At 43.0% G+C, this 19,939-nt stretch overlaps 1 protein-coding gene across 19 annotated transcripts in view; it reads left to right on the plus strand.

Moving 5' to 3' along the window:
• dlg1b (discs large MAGUK scaffold protein 1b) overlaps positions 1-19,939 on the plus strand; it is a 269,133-nt gene that overhangs the window by 149,061 nt on the left and 100,133 nt on the right. For 13 of the 19 annotated variants that reach the window (XM_045206188.1, XM_045206189.1, XM_045206190.1 and 10 more), the window contains one exon: positions 18,405-18,458. In XM_045206188.1, coding sequence (XP_045062123.1) covers positions 18,405-18,458 — 54 coding nt within the window. Of the gene's footprint in view, positions 1-13,877; positions 14,764-17,651; positions 17,754-18,024; positions 18,094-18,404; positions 18,459-19,939 lie in introns of those variants that run through there. The other 6 variants (XM_045206193.1, XM_045206194.1, XM_041841518.2 and 3 more) reach the window with 4 other exon arrangements.

Consider the following 19,939-nt stretch of genomic DNA (forward strand, 5'->3'; position numbering starts at 1 on the left):
GTCCTCCAAACAGTTTTTACCAAAAAGTTATATTTTGGTTTCATCTTACCATATGACATTCTCCCAATCCTCTTCTGGATCATCCAAATGCACTCTAGCAAACTTCAGACGGGCCTGGACATGTACTGGCTTAAGCAGGGGGACACGTCTGGCACTGCAGGATTTGAGTCCCTGGCGGCGTAGTGTGTTACTGATGGTAGGCTTTGTTACTTTGGTCCCAGCTCTCTGCAGGTCATTCACTAGGTCCCCCCGTGTGGTTCTGGGATTTTTGCTCACCGTTCTTGTGGTCATTTTGACCCCACGGGGTGAGATCTTCCTTGGAGCCCCAGATCGAGGGAGATTATCAGTGGTCTTGTATGTCTTCCATTTCCTAATAATTGCTCCCACAGTTGATTTCTTCAAACCAAGCTGCTTACCTATTGCAGATTCAGTCTTCCCAGCCTGGTGCAGGTCTACAATTTTGTTTCTGGTGTCCTTTGACAGCTCTTTGGTCTTGGCCATAGTGGAGTTTGGAGTGTGACTGTTTGAGGTTGTGGACAGGTGTCTTTTATACTGATAACAAGTTCAAACAGGTGCCATTAATACAGGTAACGAGTGGAGGACAGAGGAGCCTCTTAAAGAAGAAGTTACAGGTCTGTGAGAGCCAGAAATCTTGCTTGTTTGTAGGTGACCAAATACTTATTTTCCACCATCATTTGCAAATAAATTCATTAAAAATCCTACAATGTGATTTTCTGGAGGAAAAAAAATCTCATTTTGTCTGTCATAGTTGACGTGTACCTATGATGAAAATTACAGGCCTCTCTCATCTTTTTAAGTGGGAGAACTTGCACAATTGGTGGCTGACTAAATACTTTTTTTTCCCCACTGTATATATATATATATATACATACAGCTGCGGAGAAAATTAAGAGACCACTGCAAAATTATCAGTTTCTCTGGTTTTACTATTTATAGGTATGTGGTTGGGTAAAAATAACATTTTTGTTTTATACTATAAACTGCTGACAACATTTCTCCCAAATTCCAAATAAAAATATTGTCATTTAGAGCATTTATTTGCAGGAAATGACAACTTCTCAAAATAACAAAAAAGGTGCAGTGTTGTCAGACCTCGAATAATGCAAAGAAAATAAATTCATGTTCATTTTTAAACAACACAATAGTAATGTTTTAACTTAGGAAGAGTTCAGAAATCAATATTGGGTGTAATAACCCTTATTTTCAATCACAGCTTTCATACATCTTGGCATGCTCTCCACCAGTCTTTCACATTAATGTTGGGTGACTTTATGCCACTCCTGGCGCAAAAATTCAAGTAGCTCGGCTTTGTTTGATGGCTTGTGACCATCCATCTTTCTCTTGATCACATTCCAGAAGTTTTCAATGTGGTTCAGGTGTGGAGATTGGGCTGGCCATGACAGGGTCTTGATCTGGTGGTCCTCCATCCACACCTTGATTGACCTGGCTGTGTGGCATGGCACATTGTCCTGCTGGGAAAACCAATCCTCAGAGTTGTGGGACAATGTCAGAGCAAAAATAAGCAAGTTTTCTTCCAGGACAACCTTGTACGTGGCTTGATTCATGCGTCCTTCAAAAAGACAAATCTGCCTGATTCCAGCCTTACTGAAGCACCCCCAGATCATCACCGATCCTTCACCAAATTTCACAGTGGGTGCGAGACACTGTGGCTTGTAGGCCTCTCCAGGTCTCCGTCAAACCATTAGATTAAAAAAAAAAAAAATGTTTTTCATTAGATGACCAGGTGTTGGGCAAAGCTGAAAATTGGACTCATCAGAGAAGATTACCTTACTCCAGTCCTCTACGGTCCAATCCTTATGGTCTTTTGCAAACATCAGCCTGGCTCTTCTTTGCTTCTAATTGATTAAGGGCTTTTTTCTAGCTTTGCACGACTTCAGCCCTGCCCCTAGCAGCCTGTTTTGACCCGTCCTCGCCGTGCACTTCACCCCAGCTGCCATTTGCCATTCTTTTTGTAGGTCACTTGATATCATCCTACGGTTGTTGAGTGACATTCGAATGAGTTGGCGGTCATCCCGGTGAGTAGAGAGTCATTTTCGCCCTCTGCCGGTCTGTAGCTTTGTTGTCCCCAATGTCTGCTGCTTGACCTTGTTCTTATGAACCGCCGTCTTTGAAATGTTAAGGATGGAAGCAACCTGACGCTCACTGTATCCCTTTGCCAGTAAAGCCAGAATTGAACCCTTCTTTTCCTCACTCAAAACATTGCTTTTCAACTCTTTTGGCATGGTCAATAGTTATTTTTTTATTAATATTACTTTTGAGGTAATATTAGCACTGTTTTTGCCATCCAGCTGGTCCTATTGCAAGAGGATAGTGATGACCACAGCAGTGGTTTTTATACTTTTCCTTGTTAATTAAGATTTGATTCATGTGATCACCTAATCAGTACCTAATTCAGTAGAATGAGGTGCCTGTGTGGAATTCAACAGACACTGGAATGGAATGGCTGTCATACATGTAGAGATGCTGATTTAAGAAAAATTTGCAGTGGTCTCTTTTCCACAGCTGTATACAGTGGTGCGAACAAGTATTCGATACACTGCCGAATTTGCAGGTTTTCCTTCTTACAAAGCATGTAGAGGTCTGTAATTTGTATCATAAGTACACTTCAACTGTGAGAGACGGAATCTAAAAAAAATATCCAGAAAATCACATTGTATGATTTCTAAGTAATTAATTTGCATTTTATTGCATGACATAAGTATTTGATACATCAGAAAAGCAGAACTTAATATTTGGTACAGAAACCTTTGTTTGCAATTGCAGAGATCATACGTTTCCTGTAGGTCTTGACCAGGTTTGCACACACTGCAGCAGGGATTTTGGCCCACTCCTCCATACAGACCTTCTCCAGATCCTTCAGGTTTCGGGGCTGTCGCTGGGCAATACAGACTTTCAGCTCCCTCCAAAGATTTTCTATTGGGTTCAGGTCTGGAGACTGGCTAGGCCACTCCAGGACCTTGAGATGCTTCTTACGGAGCCACTCCTTAGTTGCCCTGGCTGTGTGTTTCAGGTCGTTGTCATGCTGGAAGACCCAGCCACGACCCATCTTCAATGCTCTTACTGAGGGAAGGAGGTTGTTGGCCAAGATCTCGCGATACATGGGCCCCATCCATCCTCCCCTCAATATGGTGAGGTCGTCCTGTCCCCTTTGCAGAAAAGCATCCCCAAAGAATGATGTTTCCACCTCCATGCTTCACGGTTGGGATGGTGTTCTTGGGGTTGTACTCATCCTTCTTCCTCCAAACACGGCGAGTGGAGTTTAGACCAAAAAGCTATATTTTTGTCTCATCAGACCACATGACATTCTCCCATTCCTCCTCTGGATCATCCGGATGGTAATTGGCAAACTTCAGACGGGCCTGGACATGCGCTGGCTTGAGCAGGGGGACCTTGCGTGCTCTGCAGGATCCATGACGGCGTAGTGTGTTACTAATGGTAATCTTTGAGACTGTGGTCCCAGCTCTCTTCAGGTCATTGACCAGGTCCTGCCGTGTAGTTCTGGGCTGATCCCTCACCTTCCTCATGATCATTGATGCCCCACGAGGTGAGATCTTGCATGGAGCCCCAGACCGAGGGTGATTGACCGCCATCTTGAACTTCTTCCATTTTCTAATAATTGCGCCAACAGTTGTTGCCTTCTCACCAAGCTGCTTGCCTATTGTCCTGTAGCCCATCCCAGCCTTGTGCAGGTCTACAATTTTATCCCTGATGTCCTTACACAGCTCTCTGGTCTTGGCCATTGTGGAGAGGTTGGAGTCTGTTTGATTGAGTTTGTGGACAGGTGTCTTTTATACAGGTAACGAGTTCAAACAGGTGCAGTTAATACAGGTAATGAGTGGCGAACAGGAGGGCTTCTTAAAGAAAAACTAAAAGGTCTGTGAGAGCTGGAATTCTTACTGGTTGGTAGGTGATCAAATACTTATGTCATGCAATAAAATGCAAATTAATTACTTAAAAATCATACAATGTGATTTTCTGGATTTTTGTTTTAGATTCCGTCTCTCACAGTTGAAGTGTACCTATGATAAAAAATTACAGACCTCTACATGCTTTGTAAGTAGGAAATCCTGCAAAAATCGGCAGTGTATCAAATACTTGTTCTCCCCACTGTGTGTGTGTGTGTATGTGTATGTGTGTATATATATATATATGCGGGAAAAAAATTGGATGTGATGCAGACAATTACATTGTTGGAAGTTAGTCTATCTGCAGTATTAAAGCTGATCTAACCCCCCCCCTTGCGTGAAAGTCTCTGTTTTTCCAGATTACTATATGATCTCACTCTTCGTGAATGACGCGAGCAAAACGTTTAAACGGGTTAACATTCACAAGGCTAGCGGGCCAGACAGAATACCAGAGCACATTTTCAAAGCATGCGCGGACCAGCTGGCAAGTGTCTTCACTGACATTTTCAATCTCTCCTTGTCCCAATCTGTAATCCCAACATGTTTCAAGCTGACCACCATTGTCCCTGTTCCCAAGAGCTCTAAGGTAACCTGCCTAAATGACTGTCGCCCTGTAGCACTCACATCTGTAATAACGAAGTGCTTTGAAAGGCCGGTCATGACACACATCAACACCATCATCCTAGACACCCTAGACCCACTCCAATTCGCATACTGCCCCAACAGATCCACAGATGAGTCAATCTCAATTGCACTTCACACTGGCCTCCCACCTTGACAAGAGGGGAAATAACTTTGTGAGATTGCTGGTCATAGACTACAACTCAGCGTTCAACACCATAGTCCCCTCAAAGCTCATCACCAAACTACGGACCCTGGGACTGAACCCCTCCCTCTGCAACTGGATCCAAGACTTCCTGACAGGCCGTGGTGATGGTAGGCAACAACACGCCGACCCTCAACACGGGGGCATCTCAGAGGTGTGTGCTTAGTCCCCTCCTGTACTCCCTGTTCACCCTCAACTGCGTGGCTACGAACAACTCCAACACCACCATCAAGTTTGCTGACGACACGATGGTGGTAGGCCTGATCACTGACAGCCTACAGGGAGAGGGTCAGAGACTTAGCAGTGTGGTGCCAGGACAACATCTTCTCCATCAACGTCAGTAAGACCAAGGAGCTGATCGTGGACTATAGGAGAAAGAGGCGGAGCGCACGCCCCCATCCATAGCGATGGGGCTGTTGTGGAGCGGGTCGAGAGCTTCAAGTTCCTTGGCGTCCGCTAAGGAATTAACATGGTCCGCACAGTCATGAAGAGGCACGGCAGTGTCTCTTCCCCCTCAGGAGGCTCAAAAAATGTGGCATGGGCCCTCGGATCCTCAAAGTTATACAGCTGCATCATTGAGAGCATCTTGACTGGCTGCATCACTGCTTGGTATGGCAAATGCACTGCTCTTTTCCGCAAAGCGCTACAGAGGGTTGTGCGGACAGCCCGGTACATCATTGGGTCTGAGCTCCCTGCCATCAAGGACCTCTATCAGGCGTTGTCAGAGACAGGCTCTGAGACAGCTTCTACCCCAAAGCCATAAGACTGTTAAATAGCCAGACTGCTAAATAGTCAATTAATGGTACCAAACTATCTGCACTGACCCTGTGCACACTCCCTAGACTATACACTGAGTGTACAAAACATTAAGGACACATTCCTAATATTGAGTTGCACTCCCCCCACCCTCTGAATGGCACACAAAATCCATGTCTCAATTGTCTCAAGGCTTAAAAATCCTTCTTTAACCTGTCTCATCCTCTTCATCGACACCGATCTAAGTGGATTTAACAAGTGACATCAATAAGGGATCATAGCTTTCACCTGGAATCACCTGGTCTGTCAGTTATGCAAAGAGTCGTTAATGTTTTGTACACTCTGTGTATATACACACTCACTCACACACACTACATTGACACTCCCACACAATAGCCACACACATTCACATACACTACATACGGTCCTGGTCAAAGGTTTTGAGAATGACACAAATATAAATGTTCACAAAGTCTGCTGCCTCAGTTTTTATGATGGCAATTTGCATATACTCCAGAATGTTATGAAGAGTGATCAGATTAATTGCAATTAATTGCAATTAATTGCAAAGTCCCTCTTTGCCATGAAAATGAACTTAATCCCCCAAAAGCATTTCCACTGCATTTCAGCCCTGCCACAAAAGGACCAGCTGACATCATGTCAGTGATTCGCTCGTTAACACAGGTGAGAGTGTTGACGAGGACAAGAATAACAGACTGGAAGCTTTAAAAGGAGGGTGGTGCTTGAAATCATTGTTCTTCCTCTGTTAACCATAGTTACCTGCAAGGAAACATGTGCCGTCACAAAAAGGGCTTCACAGGCAAGGATATTGCTGCTAGTAAGATTGCACCTAAATCAACCATTTATCAGATCAAGAACTTCAAGGAGAGAGGTTCAATTGTTGTGAAGAAGGCTTCAGGGCACCCAAGAAAGTCCAGCAAGCACCAGGACTGTCTCCTAAAGTTGATTCAGCTGCGGGGTCGGGGCACCACCAGTGCAGAGCTTGCAGATGCACTCACAACTGCAGCAGGCAGTTGTGAGTGCATCTGCACGCACAGTGAGGCGAAGGCTTTTGGAGGATGGCCTGGTGTCAAGAAGGGCAACGAGGAAGCCACATCTCTCCAGGAAAAACATCAGGGACAGACTGATATTCTGCAAAAGGTACAGGGATTGGACAGCTGAGGACTGGGGTAAAGTCATTTTCTCTGATGAATCCCCTTTCCGATTGTTTGGGGCATCCGGAAAAAAGCTTGTCCGGAGAAGACAAGTTGAGCGCTACCGTTAGTCCTGTGTCATGCCAACAGTAAAGCATCCTGAGACCATTCATGTGTGGGGTTGTTCTCAGCCAAGGGAGTGGGCTCATGCACAATTTTGCCTAAGAACACAGCCATGAATAAAGAATTGGTGACTGCAACTGTGCTGCTGGCAACTATTTAATTACACTTTTTTGCCAAATTTTACTGACACTGACCATATTCAACGGGTGTTGAGCGTTCGTACATTTGTCAGTTATTCTGTGCTCTGGCACACTCAGACGAGAGTGCTCTGAAATCGGAGTAGGTAGCCAGAGCGAATTTACCAGCTATGTCTATCGACAGTTGTCGCGGTGACGTCATAACCATTATTTTGAAATAGTTACTTGCATTGTGGTGTATTTTGTTTAGACATGTAGTTAGCTAGCTAAGCAATGAACCATAATCCCAACTCATAACGTTACTACCCTGCATTGCTATTTATCTGCAGGAAGCTAGCCAACCAGGTTCAATGTTAGCTAGTTAACATTAGGCTATAAATAGCAATGCAAATGGCTCTGAGGTACGAATAATGTTACTACACAGATCATACACGTAACGTTCTAGCTAACATTACACTTTAAGTTGAAATGAAAATGATTTTCTGACAAAATTAGAAACATAATATCTGAAAATGTAGCTAGCTAGACTATCTTACCCGTATACATGGATGGACACTTCTCCCTCTCTGTCACGGATGCCATGGTTGCCCTTAGTTTGAAGATGTAATCCAGAGACAGGTGTTTTATACAACAGCCTTCTGTGTGTTCTCTTTTCGACTCCGTCTACATATTTGCAAAAAACGCCTGAATTTTCTCCATCTCCTTCGCTATCATACTCGAATTCCACTGATTTCAAAACTCGGTCCTCCAGAAAGTGGAGAGCAACACTTATGCAGTTCTACTACGTTATATATATTTTTTAAAGCCGCATGCTGACCAGCTCATATTATAGACTGAAGCGTGCTACATGGCAGACCAATCCAAACTCATCTCTCGGCATGTCCAGCCCACTCATTATCTCAGCCAATCATGGCTAATGGGAAGGTTGCTGTCTTTTTTTGTGGCTAAACCAACTAGGCTCGTAATTTAACATTTGTATTCGTATTTACAGATGGCATACAAGTTTGTTATTAAGGGACATGAAAGTTCACATGTTCCAGAAGGCATTTCTGCCCAAAAACGCGTAAAAAAAAAAAAAAAAAAAAAAAGGTTTACGTTCAAGTGGCGCTCCTGTGAAGTAGTGATGTGTGACATATGCCTAGTTTCCTGAAACTAGTCACATTTCACAGTGAAGTCTACACCAGTTGTATTCGGTGCATGTGACAAATACAATTTGATTGATTTGATGTCACTCGTTTTGCCCATTCTAACGTTCAATGGAACTGTAACTGGATGCCCGTATGCCTGCTTTGTATAGCAAGCCACGGCCACGTGACTCAGTGTCTGTAGGAGCGATCCATTTTCGTGAACAGGGTGGTGTACCTAATAAACTGGCGTGTATATCATTGAGTCATTCTTCAACATCATTAGGTATATTTCACTAATTGAAATTGTTGCAATTGCAAATAAAATCTTAGGCAGTGGCTTTAACAGCAGTAGCTTAATAGTTTGGGAGAAGATGAGGTTTAAAGCACAACAGTATTGAATGTTGAGTATAATTCAGCACTTTTTTGGTGTTTGCTGGACAATGGTCAGCTATGGTCAAGTAACAGTGGGCCGAAGGGTTTTCTTCTCAGCAGGGTTGGGTTAGGTGGACTTCACGTCTTAATATCATTCATTGTTTAAACGCTGCATCAATGTGTTCCAATGCGTTGCCTGTAGATGGTGCTGGAGATGCACTGCTTTGGCGTCAGAGTTGAAGGGGTGCTAACCCTAATCCTCCCCAGCAGATCCCCAGCGTAATTTGACATTATACCTTTCATTATATGAACCCTCATGTTTTAGATTAGACAACCCATGGTTGTCTTCATGTCACAGAAAGGCTAAATGGTCTTTCTGTTGATTTGAGTTCTTCATAATGGACATCGACGCACAGTAGGCTAATTGACACTGTCACACTGAGTCTTTTATTAAAGTATGTACGAATAAGATACAATTATTTCCAGCTACAGGGCTATGTGTTCAGAATAACATAAGATGTCCCATTAATGTAGTCAAGTATGTAGGATAATCACTTTAATCATGTATACAGTTAGCGAAGCGTTACAAACCGCAGTGTATTGATACATGGATTCCTATCAATAAATGATTTAAAGCCTGTCTCTGCCATCAGAATGCGCATGAAGAAGAGGCTGTTACACATATACATTTATATTGTTTTTTGAGGGGCACAGTAGGAACTTCTATTTGGGCTGGGACAGTGCTGGTCATTACAAAGGCCCGCTATATTGGTATATATATGTATGGACACATAGATGGTTTATAGACACGTATAGATCAAATTTTAGAGGCCGAGGATATATTGGCGTTTGTGTGCAGCAAAGGACAGCACCAGCTCTGAATGCTAAAGAGGGTGGGTCTGAAAGCTCTTTCCCCGACCAAGCTCAGTCAGTCCTGTGGCTCGCTTGCTCCATGTAAATCCACTTATGAAATCAGGCCTCAGTCCAACGGCAGAGCTGTAGTTGTCATGTCAACGTTATGTGGGTTATTCTTAGCCCTTTTTTCCCCTATAAACAATTTAATCCATTCATAATTTACAGAAAGTATTCATACTCCTTGACTTAGTCCACATTTTGTTGTTACAGCCTGATTTCAAAACGGATTAAAAAAAAATAATCTCACCCATCTACACGCAATATCCCATTATGACAAAGTGAAAACATATTTTTTGAAAGTTTTGCAAATGTATTGAAAATGGAATACTGAAATAACCAATTGACACAAGTATTCACACCCCTGAGTCAATACTTTGTAGAAGCACCTTTGGCAGCGTTTACAGCTGTGAGTCTTTCAGTCTCTAAGAGCTTTGCACACCTGGATTGTGCAACATTTGCCCATTATTCTTTTCAAAATTCCTCAAGCTCTGTCAAATTGATTGTTGATCATTGCTAGACAGCCATTGTCAGGTCTTGCCATAGATTTTCAAGCAGATTTAAGTCAAAACTGTAACTCAGCCACATTCACTGTCTTCTTGGTAAGCAACTCCAGTGTAGATTTGACCTTGTGTTTTAGGTTATTGTCCTGCTGAAAGGTGAATTCACCTCCCTGTGTCTGGTGGAAAGCAGACTCTCATTCAGTTCTTTTTATCCTGAAAAACTCTTATCCAGAGCGACTTACAGTTAGTGAGTGCATAAATACACTTTTTATTTTTCATACTGGCCCCCCGTGGGAATCGAACCCACAACCCTGGCGTTGCAAACGCCATGCTCTACCAACTGCGCTATATCCCTGCCGGCCATTCCCTCCCCTACCCTGGACGGCGCTGGGCCAATTGTGCGCTGCCCCATGGGTCTCCCGGTCGCGGCCGGCTACGACAGAGCCTGGATTCGAACCAGGATCTCTAGTGGCACAGCTAGCACTGCGGGTGGCATAACATAACATGATGCAGCCACCACTATGCTTGAAATGGTACTCAGTAATATGTTTCGGCAAATCCAATAAAAACACAACACTTTGTATTCAGGACAAAAAGTTAATTGCTTTGCCAAATTTTTTGGCAATATTAATTTAGTGCCTTGTTGCAAACAGAATGCATGTTTTGGAATATATTCTGTACAAGCATCCTTCTTTTCACTCAATTAGGTTAGTATCGTGGAGTAACCACAATGTTGATCCAGCCTCAGTTTTCTATCACAGCCATTAAACTAACTGTTTTAAAGTCACCATTGGCCTTGAGCGGTTTCCTTCCTCTCTGGCAACAGAGTTAGGAACGATGCCTGTATCTTTGTTGTGACTGGGTGTATTGATACATCATCCAAAGTGTAATTAATAACTTCACCATGCTCAAAGGTACAGTGGGGAGAACAAGTATTTGATACACTGCCGATTTTGCAGGTTTTCAAAAATCCAGAAAATCACATTGTATGATTTTTAAGTAATTAATTTGCATTTTATTGCATGACATAAGTATTTGATACATCAGAAAATCAGAACATAATTTTTGGTACAGAAACCTTTGTTTGCAATTACAGAGATCATACGTTTCCTGTAGGTCTTGACCAGGTTTGCACACACTGCAGCAGGGATTTTGGCCCACTCCTCCATACAGACCTTCTCCAGATCCTTCAGGGGCTGTCGCTGGGCAATACGGACTTTCAGCTCCCTCCAAAGATTTTCTATTGGGTTCAGGTCTGGAGACTGGCTAGGCCACTCCAGAACCTTGAGATGCTTCTTACGGAGCCACTCCTTAGTTGCCCTCGCTGTGTGTTTCGGGTTGTTGTCATGCTGGAAGACCCAGCCACGACCCATCTTCAATGCTCTTACTGAGGGAAGTAGGTTGTTGGCCAAGATCTCGCGATACATGGCCCCATCCATCCTCCCCTCAATACGGTGCAGTCGTCCTGTCCCCTTTGCAGAAAAGCATCCCCAAAGAATGATGTTTCCACCTCCATACTTCACGGTTGGGATGGTGTTCTTGGGGTTGTACTCATCCTTCTTCTTCCTCCAAACACGGCGAGTGGAGTTTAGACCAAAAAGCTCTTTTTTTGTCTCATCAGACCACATGACCTTCTCCCATTCCTCCTCTGGATCATCCAGATGGTCATTGGCAAACTTCAGACGGGCCTGGACATGCGCTGGCTTGCGTGCGCTGCAGGATTTTAATCCATGACGGCGTAGTGTGTTACTAATGGTTTTCTTTGAGACTGTGGTCCCAGCTCTCTTCAGGTCATTGACCAGGTCCTGCCGTGTAGTTCTGGGCTGATCCCTCACCTTCCTCATGATCATTGATGCCCCACGAGGTGAGATCTTGCATGGAGCCCCAGACCGAGGGTGATTGACCGTCATCTTGAACTTCTTCCATGTTCTAATAATTGCGGCAACAGTTGTTGCCTTCTCACCAAGCTGCTTGCCTATTGTCCTGTAGCCCATCCCAGCCTTGTGCAGGTCTACAATTGTATCCCTGATGTCCTTACACAGCTCTCTGGTCTTGGCCATTGTGGAGAGGTTGGAGTCTGTTTGATTGCGTGTGTGGACAGGTGTCTTTTATACAGGTAACGAGTTCAAACAGGTGCAGTTAATACAGGTAATGAGTGGAGAACAGGAGGGCTTCTTAAAGAAAAACGAACAGGTCTGTGAGAGCCGGAATTCTTACTGGTTGGTAGGTGATCAAATACTTATGTCATGCAATAAAATGCAAATTAATTACTTAAAAATCATACAATGTTATTTATTTTTTTTATTCCGTCTCTCACAGTTGAAGTGTACCTATGATAAAAATTACAGATCTCTACTTGCTTTGTAAGTAGGAAAACCTGCAAAATCGGCAGTGTATCAAATACTTGTTCTCCCCACTGTATATTCAATGTCTGCTACCAGTAGGTACCCATTACGAGGGATTGGAAAACCTTCCTGTTCTTTGTGGTTGTGAAATTTGTGAAATTTACTGCTCGACTGAGGGATCTTACAGATAATTGTATGTGTGGGATACAGAGATTGAGGTAGTCATTGAAAAATCATGTTAAACACTATTATTGCACACAGAGTGAGTCCATGTGACTTGTTAGGCACATTTGTACTCCTGAACCTATTTAGGCTTGCCATAACAAAGTGGTTGAATACTTATTGACTCAAGACATTTCAGCTTTTCATTTTTAATTAATTTGTAAACATTTTGAAAACCATAATTCCACTTTGACAATATGGGGTATTGTGTGTAGGCCAGTGACCAAAACATTTCAATTTAATACATTTTAAATTCAGGCTTTAACGCAACTAAATCTGGATAAAATCAAGGGGTGTGAATACTTTCTGAAGGCACTGTATACCAGATACTCTGGTAAAAATGGATCTAAAACAGTCGGTATTGAGAGATGAGAAATACATGTATTACTTACAGAAAGCTGAGACCCTCATCTCTCCAACAGCCACAACAGAAATTGTTTTCAAAACTTTTTTTTTTACATTGTACAATCAGAACTCATTTTTCGCTCCCTATTCTTCTCTCCCTTTACTCGGAGCGCACTGGGGCAGGGCAGGGCTTTCAAGCAGGAATCAGGATATTAATGGCTTAGGCTACTGTTTGACCAGATCATGGTTTTAGCCGCCACCAAAATAGAAAGTTTAGCGTAAAGTGACCAGCTAGAATTTTCAGCCCCACCTATGCAACCAATAAACATTTTTAACTTGCACAGCCAAGTCAAACGGTCACACTCTGGATCCCTGTACATGGTTTTGCAAACAATCCCTGCACTGTTAAATCAAGGGTATGTTTTGAGTCTCATCACTGGCATGAATCCCGTAAGCAGCGGATGCTTCTTCATTCGAAAACGAAAAGGATTAGCAACCTACACAAACATATCTTGGAGGAGGAATTTCAAAAAATTATGAGAAGACAAAATACAAATATGGAAATTGAATTTGGCTTTAACCAATTGAGGATTACACTTATCAAAACGGCTGTGTTTTGAGATACAGAAGATGGATTCTGATGGTCTCAATGGATTGTGATCATGCTGAAATAGCTCTTCTCTACTTACCCAGCTAGACGATTACAACAAACACTATTTAATCCAGAAAAAAGGAGCCCTCCCTAAAAATTGGATGTTGTATTACAAGAACAACCATAAGACTATATCATCAAGACGTCCCAAAACCTGAGCTTGAGCAATTTCAAGAACATCTTATTTATGTATGTCAAATTTCACTAAAGTTACCAGCCACAGCAGGGGCTTTTAGGAAATGTAAATTAATGCTATGGATCCCTTCCCTTCCGCCCCTGCTTGCAACAGGGACTCCTCGTCGAATTCCCGGGCTGCTGACGATGACATGTATGGCTTTGTATCCGAATCCGGGGGCGACATTGATTATTCATGCCGAGAGAGGGCCCCCCCCTGCGCTGACATGTGCCACGCTCACTGGAGCCTATTAATTGGCATGAGAATGCGAGGAGATGAGAGAGAGAGAGGGTGTGAGTAATAGGAAGAGAGCGAGTAAGAGAGCAAGATACTGTAGAGGGAGGGGGTGAATGTGCAAGTAAAGAGAGAACTATTGAGGGAGAGCGAGAGGGAGTATTGAAACGAGGCAGCAATGGAGATGGTTGAGGGGGCTGAACCCAGAGAAAGAGGATTGGGTTTTGCCTGTTCTGTCTGTTACCAGCACGTCGGTTAACAGGAACAATTCCACTCCTCCCGAGCAGGAACAAAAGATCCATCATCCTCGACTCTTCATCTCATTTTCCACCGGGAAACTTAAGTTCTTTATCATCCTCTGCTCGGTTTCAGAAAATGACTACGTACTACCCGATACACGAATATGGCTCCAAGGCCCCGAATGGTAGTGGCGAGAGGGGCCCAGGCAAAGTAACCTGTCAACCGCGGGTAAACCTGAACCTCCAGGAGTCCCTCGCTCACCTGCACCCCCTTCAAAGGCAGCACGCCATTGAGCTGCACCAGCAACAGCAAATGCAGCAGCAAGAGCACATGCAGCACCAGCAAATGCAGCAGCAACAAATGCAGCACCTTCAAATGCAGCAACAACAAATACACCAGCAGAAACAACAAATGCAGCAACAACAACTACAGCAACAACAGCTACAGCATCAGCCTTACCGGCCACCTCAACATCCGCAAGCTCACACGTCTCTGGCCACCTTTACCTCCTGCACACTCCCGGCATCGTGCAAAGCCAGGAGCCGCTTCATCAACCTCAGAGACAGCGTCAAGAAGAGCCCCACCAAGAGCACGGCCAAAGTCATCGAAGGTATCGGTGGCACCCTCAGGCCCGACATGGGTCTCGGTTCCCATGGGTCCCGGGTCCCATGGGTTCCGTTCTCCTTCGAGAAGGTACGTCTTACCTTCTTTCCCAGCAGTGGTTGCTTCTCCATTTATATTTGACAAATGTGTCAAGGTTATCTCGCACTTTACGGTGTACTTCGAGAAGGTATGTCTCTCTCAGCAGTGCTACTGTAAGTTTCCCAATTTGTACTTGACAAATGTTGTGTCAAGGATATCTTGCAAGTTATTGGGTCAGGTGTTCCCAGCTTTGCTAAGCATTTCGTAATTTCTTGGATGAACTGCATCTCCTTGGTTTCATGAAGGCAAATATTAATCATTGATTTATTTGAGCTGCAAAAGTGAGAGACTTATTGTCTGCATGGGGAATCTATAAGCAGTATAGTTATCCAGTGCCTTAGGAATTGGGGCTACTGTACGAAGACATTCTGTTAGGTTCGTTTGTCTGGTCAGTGTGGAAAAGTGGTTGTTTTCCGTACTTGAATGTTCTTCTAGTCTGAGTATTGTCTTCTACCATGGCAAGGTCAAAACAGTGTTTTTGGCTCAAGGATTCAGAATATTCAGTCATAAAAGACAGAAAAATTGCAAATATAGAAGATACTGTTTCAAAGCACTTCTATAGTTGTTCATTCACGGCATGTCAATTTTATTCAATTGAAATCTAATCTCTGCTCTGTTGTATGTCGTATTATGGAGAGAGTTTGTATTCATTTTGAGCAATTAAGCCCCATTGTTAAAGGATTTTGAAGCAGAGATTCTGAAAGTAGGGCTTGCGGATCAATGTTGTCAATGTGGGCTAATTTTAGCACTTTCGCTCCAGCGCTGTTTTCCAATAGGGTCTTACTGCGACAACTGCAGCAGCACAACAGCAATTAAGCCTCTATATCCAAACACTGCTGCATTTACCTCATACAGCCAACAGCTGGCTTCATGAGATGGATCTCTTACATAATCAAGGTCACAGGACTGAGTCCTTACTACTTCAGTTGCGGGCTCGCAATTTGAACTTTCACATGTATCGATGTCAATGGAAGATTTGTGTGAACATCTGAGTTGGGTCTCAAGTTAGTATTGAACTATATGTGAATAGCTTGAAACTGATTTGTGTGTGAATTAATCCTGCTTGTAATTCTAATTTCATATTCATCACTTGATCCGGTTTGCTATTGAGAATTTGTTCTTTATAACATAGGCCCAATGAACCGTACTGTACTTCATCCCATGATTGAGTAAACTAAAAAATACACTTGACTAGAATCACTTCAGGAGGATACCTAGTGAATTGAATCACTTCATTATTATTATAAAGTGAATGCCTCAAAGGTTAAAGGTAGCCGTTTTTATCCCTATCAAATTATTTATGGGTAACAATTAAGTACGTTACTGTGATTTGTTTTCAATTATAATAGTCAAAAAGAAACAAAAACAGCTTCTTTGCAAAGATACATTTCTCAAGCAAGAATTTTACTAGGACTGTCTGGGAGTGGTCTGAGTGGGACGGGGCAAATTGAAAACTTGCTGTTATTGGCAGGAGCTTTGGAACTCTGTCTTGTTGGTCTATTAACTAATTTGCCACCCACCAGGCAGGCCAAAATTCCATCCCACCACAATGGGCTGAAATTTCAGGCTGTCTTTTTTTTGTTGTTGCTAAAAGTGCATTATCATAAGTTAAAACATTTCACAGTATTATTCCAACTTCATAGTGTGAAAGTGTATTTAAAACACATGAAAATCATGTTTTTGACCGCACTGGGCCTTTAATTCCTTTTGAATGAAATCCATGAATCACCATCGAATCATTTCAGTTGGGTTTGTGGTGAGTCACAGGGTATTAAGTGAATTGGGTCACAAGTGTGTTTATTGAGTCACATTGGGAAAGCCTCCTGATGTCTTCGCTGACGGAAATGTAAAGGAAGGGTACCATGCCATAAGACAAGAAAAAGACTGCCAACTTCCCTCAGGGCAACAGATGTACCCACTGTTATACAAACTCCATAATGTTATCTAGGACATGCATCACTTGCTGCTACAGTTGATCCATGTATGGAAATGTATAATTTTGCTGTCCCAGTACAATTGCTGCCACAGAATGAGACACAATCTTAAAGGACACTGTTCGGCCTTTGCTGACACGGATAACGGTGCTTCTGTGTATATTGATTACTGCATTGTTGGGTTCGGAGCTTGTTAGAAAGACATTTCACTGTACTTGTCCATGTGACATTAAAACTTGAAACTGAAACTTGGGCTCTCTCCTTGGATGCGTTCACTGCAGGGGAACTACTACATAACGTGACAGGGGTTCTCTTCTGAGAACGATGCATTCAGAGACACAGAGAATGTATGCTAGTTCAACTCCACAATACTTTTATTCATATGCTCTGTGCACCGCTTGGGATGAATACTACAGCCTCTATTGGAATCACAATCAAATCAGGCAACATCACAATCAAATTTGGCAACATTTATATATCAGCAGGACCTGTACAATGCCTGTGGAGTTCTTTGACCCCTGAAAGCACCCCTCGCAAAGCGAGTTATGTTTTAGGGGTTAATATTGCATCTAGCTACATTTGGAGATTGACATCTCTATATTTTTCAATAAGCACAAAAAGGGCATCTGTTGAGGCCAACCCCCACTGTGCCTCATTGTCCCAATGGGATTTGGGGATTTTATTTTGTGTCCATACACACATACTCACTCACGCATACTCGCACACACACCTCCATCCTTTATCCTCACTCCCACATCCACATTTTCTTGGGATGCATCCCAAATGGCACCCTATTCCCTTTATAGGTCACTTCTTTTGAACAGAGCCCTGGTTAAAAGTAGTGCACTTTGTAGGGAATAGGGGGCCATTAGGGAAGTATCCCATGGTGTTCATCTGTGTTGCACTGTTTGTCTGACCTCTGACCCATCCCCTGCTATTGTTTAGCAGACAGATGACGCCCCGCCTTCCTCTCCCATAATCCCCGTGATCCCAATCTCGCCCGTCCCAGCTGAGACCGCTCCTGTCATCCCTCCTCCGACGTCACAGGTTTTTTTTCTCAAATTTTTTTTTTCCACAAGCACCCGTCATTTCTTTTTCTGTTGTTGGTCATTTTGTTGTATACATTTTTTTCCATCCCTGCCGTTCCACTGTTTGCTTTGATGGAGCTAGGAGATTACAGCGAGAGCAAGTGAGTGAGGGAGATAGACGCATACAGAGCGAGCGTGAGATAGATTGTTCCACACTTTCCCCTTTAGACTCTAAACAGCCCATCTGCGTGCCAGGCGGGGGGGGGGTTGAGCACCACCGACACAAGCCGGGAGGACTTAATTTGATTTATTTAGCCTTCATGCTTCAGCATTGCATATTCTGCAGTGTAAAATGCCATGTACGTATGCTACTCTGCACTAGTAATCTCTGCTGAAAGCCAGTCGCTATTATTTTTTACTCATTTGTTTCTGTAGCAACATGAGGAGAGTAAGTGACTGATGTCTTCTCTTTCTGTATGGTGGATATGTGACGTTACATTTTATTTTGAAAGATATGTTTTTATTGTACATTTCTATGTGAATTTACATTGTATTCCCAAGTGTAATGGAAATGGCAGATTTATAGGAATATATTGGGAATGCTTTGAGAAATGTCTCAGGACATGCAATCATGAGGTCCTAAGGTCTTTTTTTTTTTTTCTCTCTTTAGGCGAACCCTCCCCCTGTTGTGGTCAATACAGACAGTTTGGACACGCCTCCATATGTAAGTTCAACCCTTTTTAATGAAATACACAATTATATTATTTTATGTAAATTTTCACCACCATGTGTGGGGTTGTCTGTTGGATTGTTCTAACAAACCATCATTTCACAATGGTGATGTTGTAGTTAGCTATAATTTAAAATCCCCCAAAAGGTCTGTTTTGTTACTCTTCCTTGAGGTTACAGTGAGCAAAACAGTAAGGGTTTTGATTAAATAAGGTGTTGAAATGTGCAAAAATGCTAATAGGATTTTGTTTTAATCTAAAATTGAGTGCTGTTTGAAATGATGGTTTGTGTGTGTGTGTGTGTGTGTCAATGTGTGTACACACGTGCAACAAATATATACACTGAGTATACCAAACATTAGGAACATCTTCCTAATATTGATTTGCACCCCCCCCACCCACTGAATGGCACATATACACAATCCATGTCTCACCTGGTCAGTTTGTCATGGAAAGATAATGTATTCTTAATGGTTTGGTGTCAAGTGTTCCACAGGGATACTGGCCCATGTTGACGCCAGTGCTTTCCACAGTTGGCTGGAAGTCCTTTGGGTGATGGACCATTCTTGATACACACGGGAAAATGTTGAGCGTGAAAAACCCAGCAGCATTGCAGTTCTTGACACAAACCTGTGTGCCTGGCACCTACTACCATAACCTGTTCAAAGGCACTTAAATATTTAGTCTTGCCCAATCCCCCTCTGAATGGCACACATACACAATCCATGTCTCAATTGTCTAATGCTTAAAAATCATTCTTTAACATGTTTCATCCCCTTCATCGACACTGGTTGATGTGGATTTAACAAGTGACATCAATAAGGGATCATAGCTTTTACCTGGATTCACCTGGTCAGTCAATGTCATGGAAATATCCTACACACACATACTCCTGTGTGTATGCCCGTGTTCATAGGTACTGTACGTGTGTGTGTGGACGGCAATCAAATCTGCTCCTAAGACCCAACACAATTGCGGTATGACAGCACCAGGGCAGACATCCCTCCCTCCCCGACCGCATCTCACCAGTTGATTTTGATTGTTCATCTCCCATGGGTCTGAGCAGAGGTCAGAGGTTAAGGCTGTCTATTAATCGGGCCACTCAAGATGGTGGTGATACCGGCACTTTCCAAACATGCAGAGTTTTCATTTCGGGGAGAAATAAAAGCATCAGCATCTAACTATGAAAGTAGAAAATGGACTGTTTCAGTCCCTTTTCTTCCCTTTAGTGCCTAATGAACACGACCCAGGTCAAGTTGGCCTCCAGAGGGGTTATGGAACGGAGCTACCTATGTAAAGTCAGCAAAAAAAGAAACGTCCTCTCACTGTCAACTATGTTTATTTTCAGCAAACTTAACGTGTAAATATTTGTATGAATATAACAAGATTCAACAACTGAGACATAAACTGAAGAAGTTCCACAGACATGTGACTAACAGAAATTGAATAATGTCCCTGAACAAAGGGGGGGTCAAAA

The sequence above is a fragment of the Coregonus clupeaformis genome, chromosome 21, assembly GCF_020615455.1.
Source record: "Coregonus clupeaformis isolate EN_2021a chromosome 21, ASM2061545v1, whole genome shotgun sequence".
In the NCBI taxonomy this organism is placed as follows: Eukaryota; Metazoa; Chordata; class Actinopteri; order Salmoniformes; family Salmonidae; genus Coregonus; species Coregonus clupeaformis.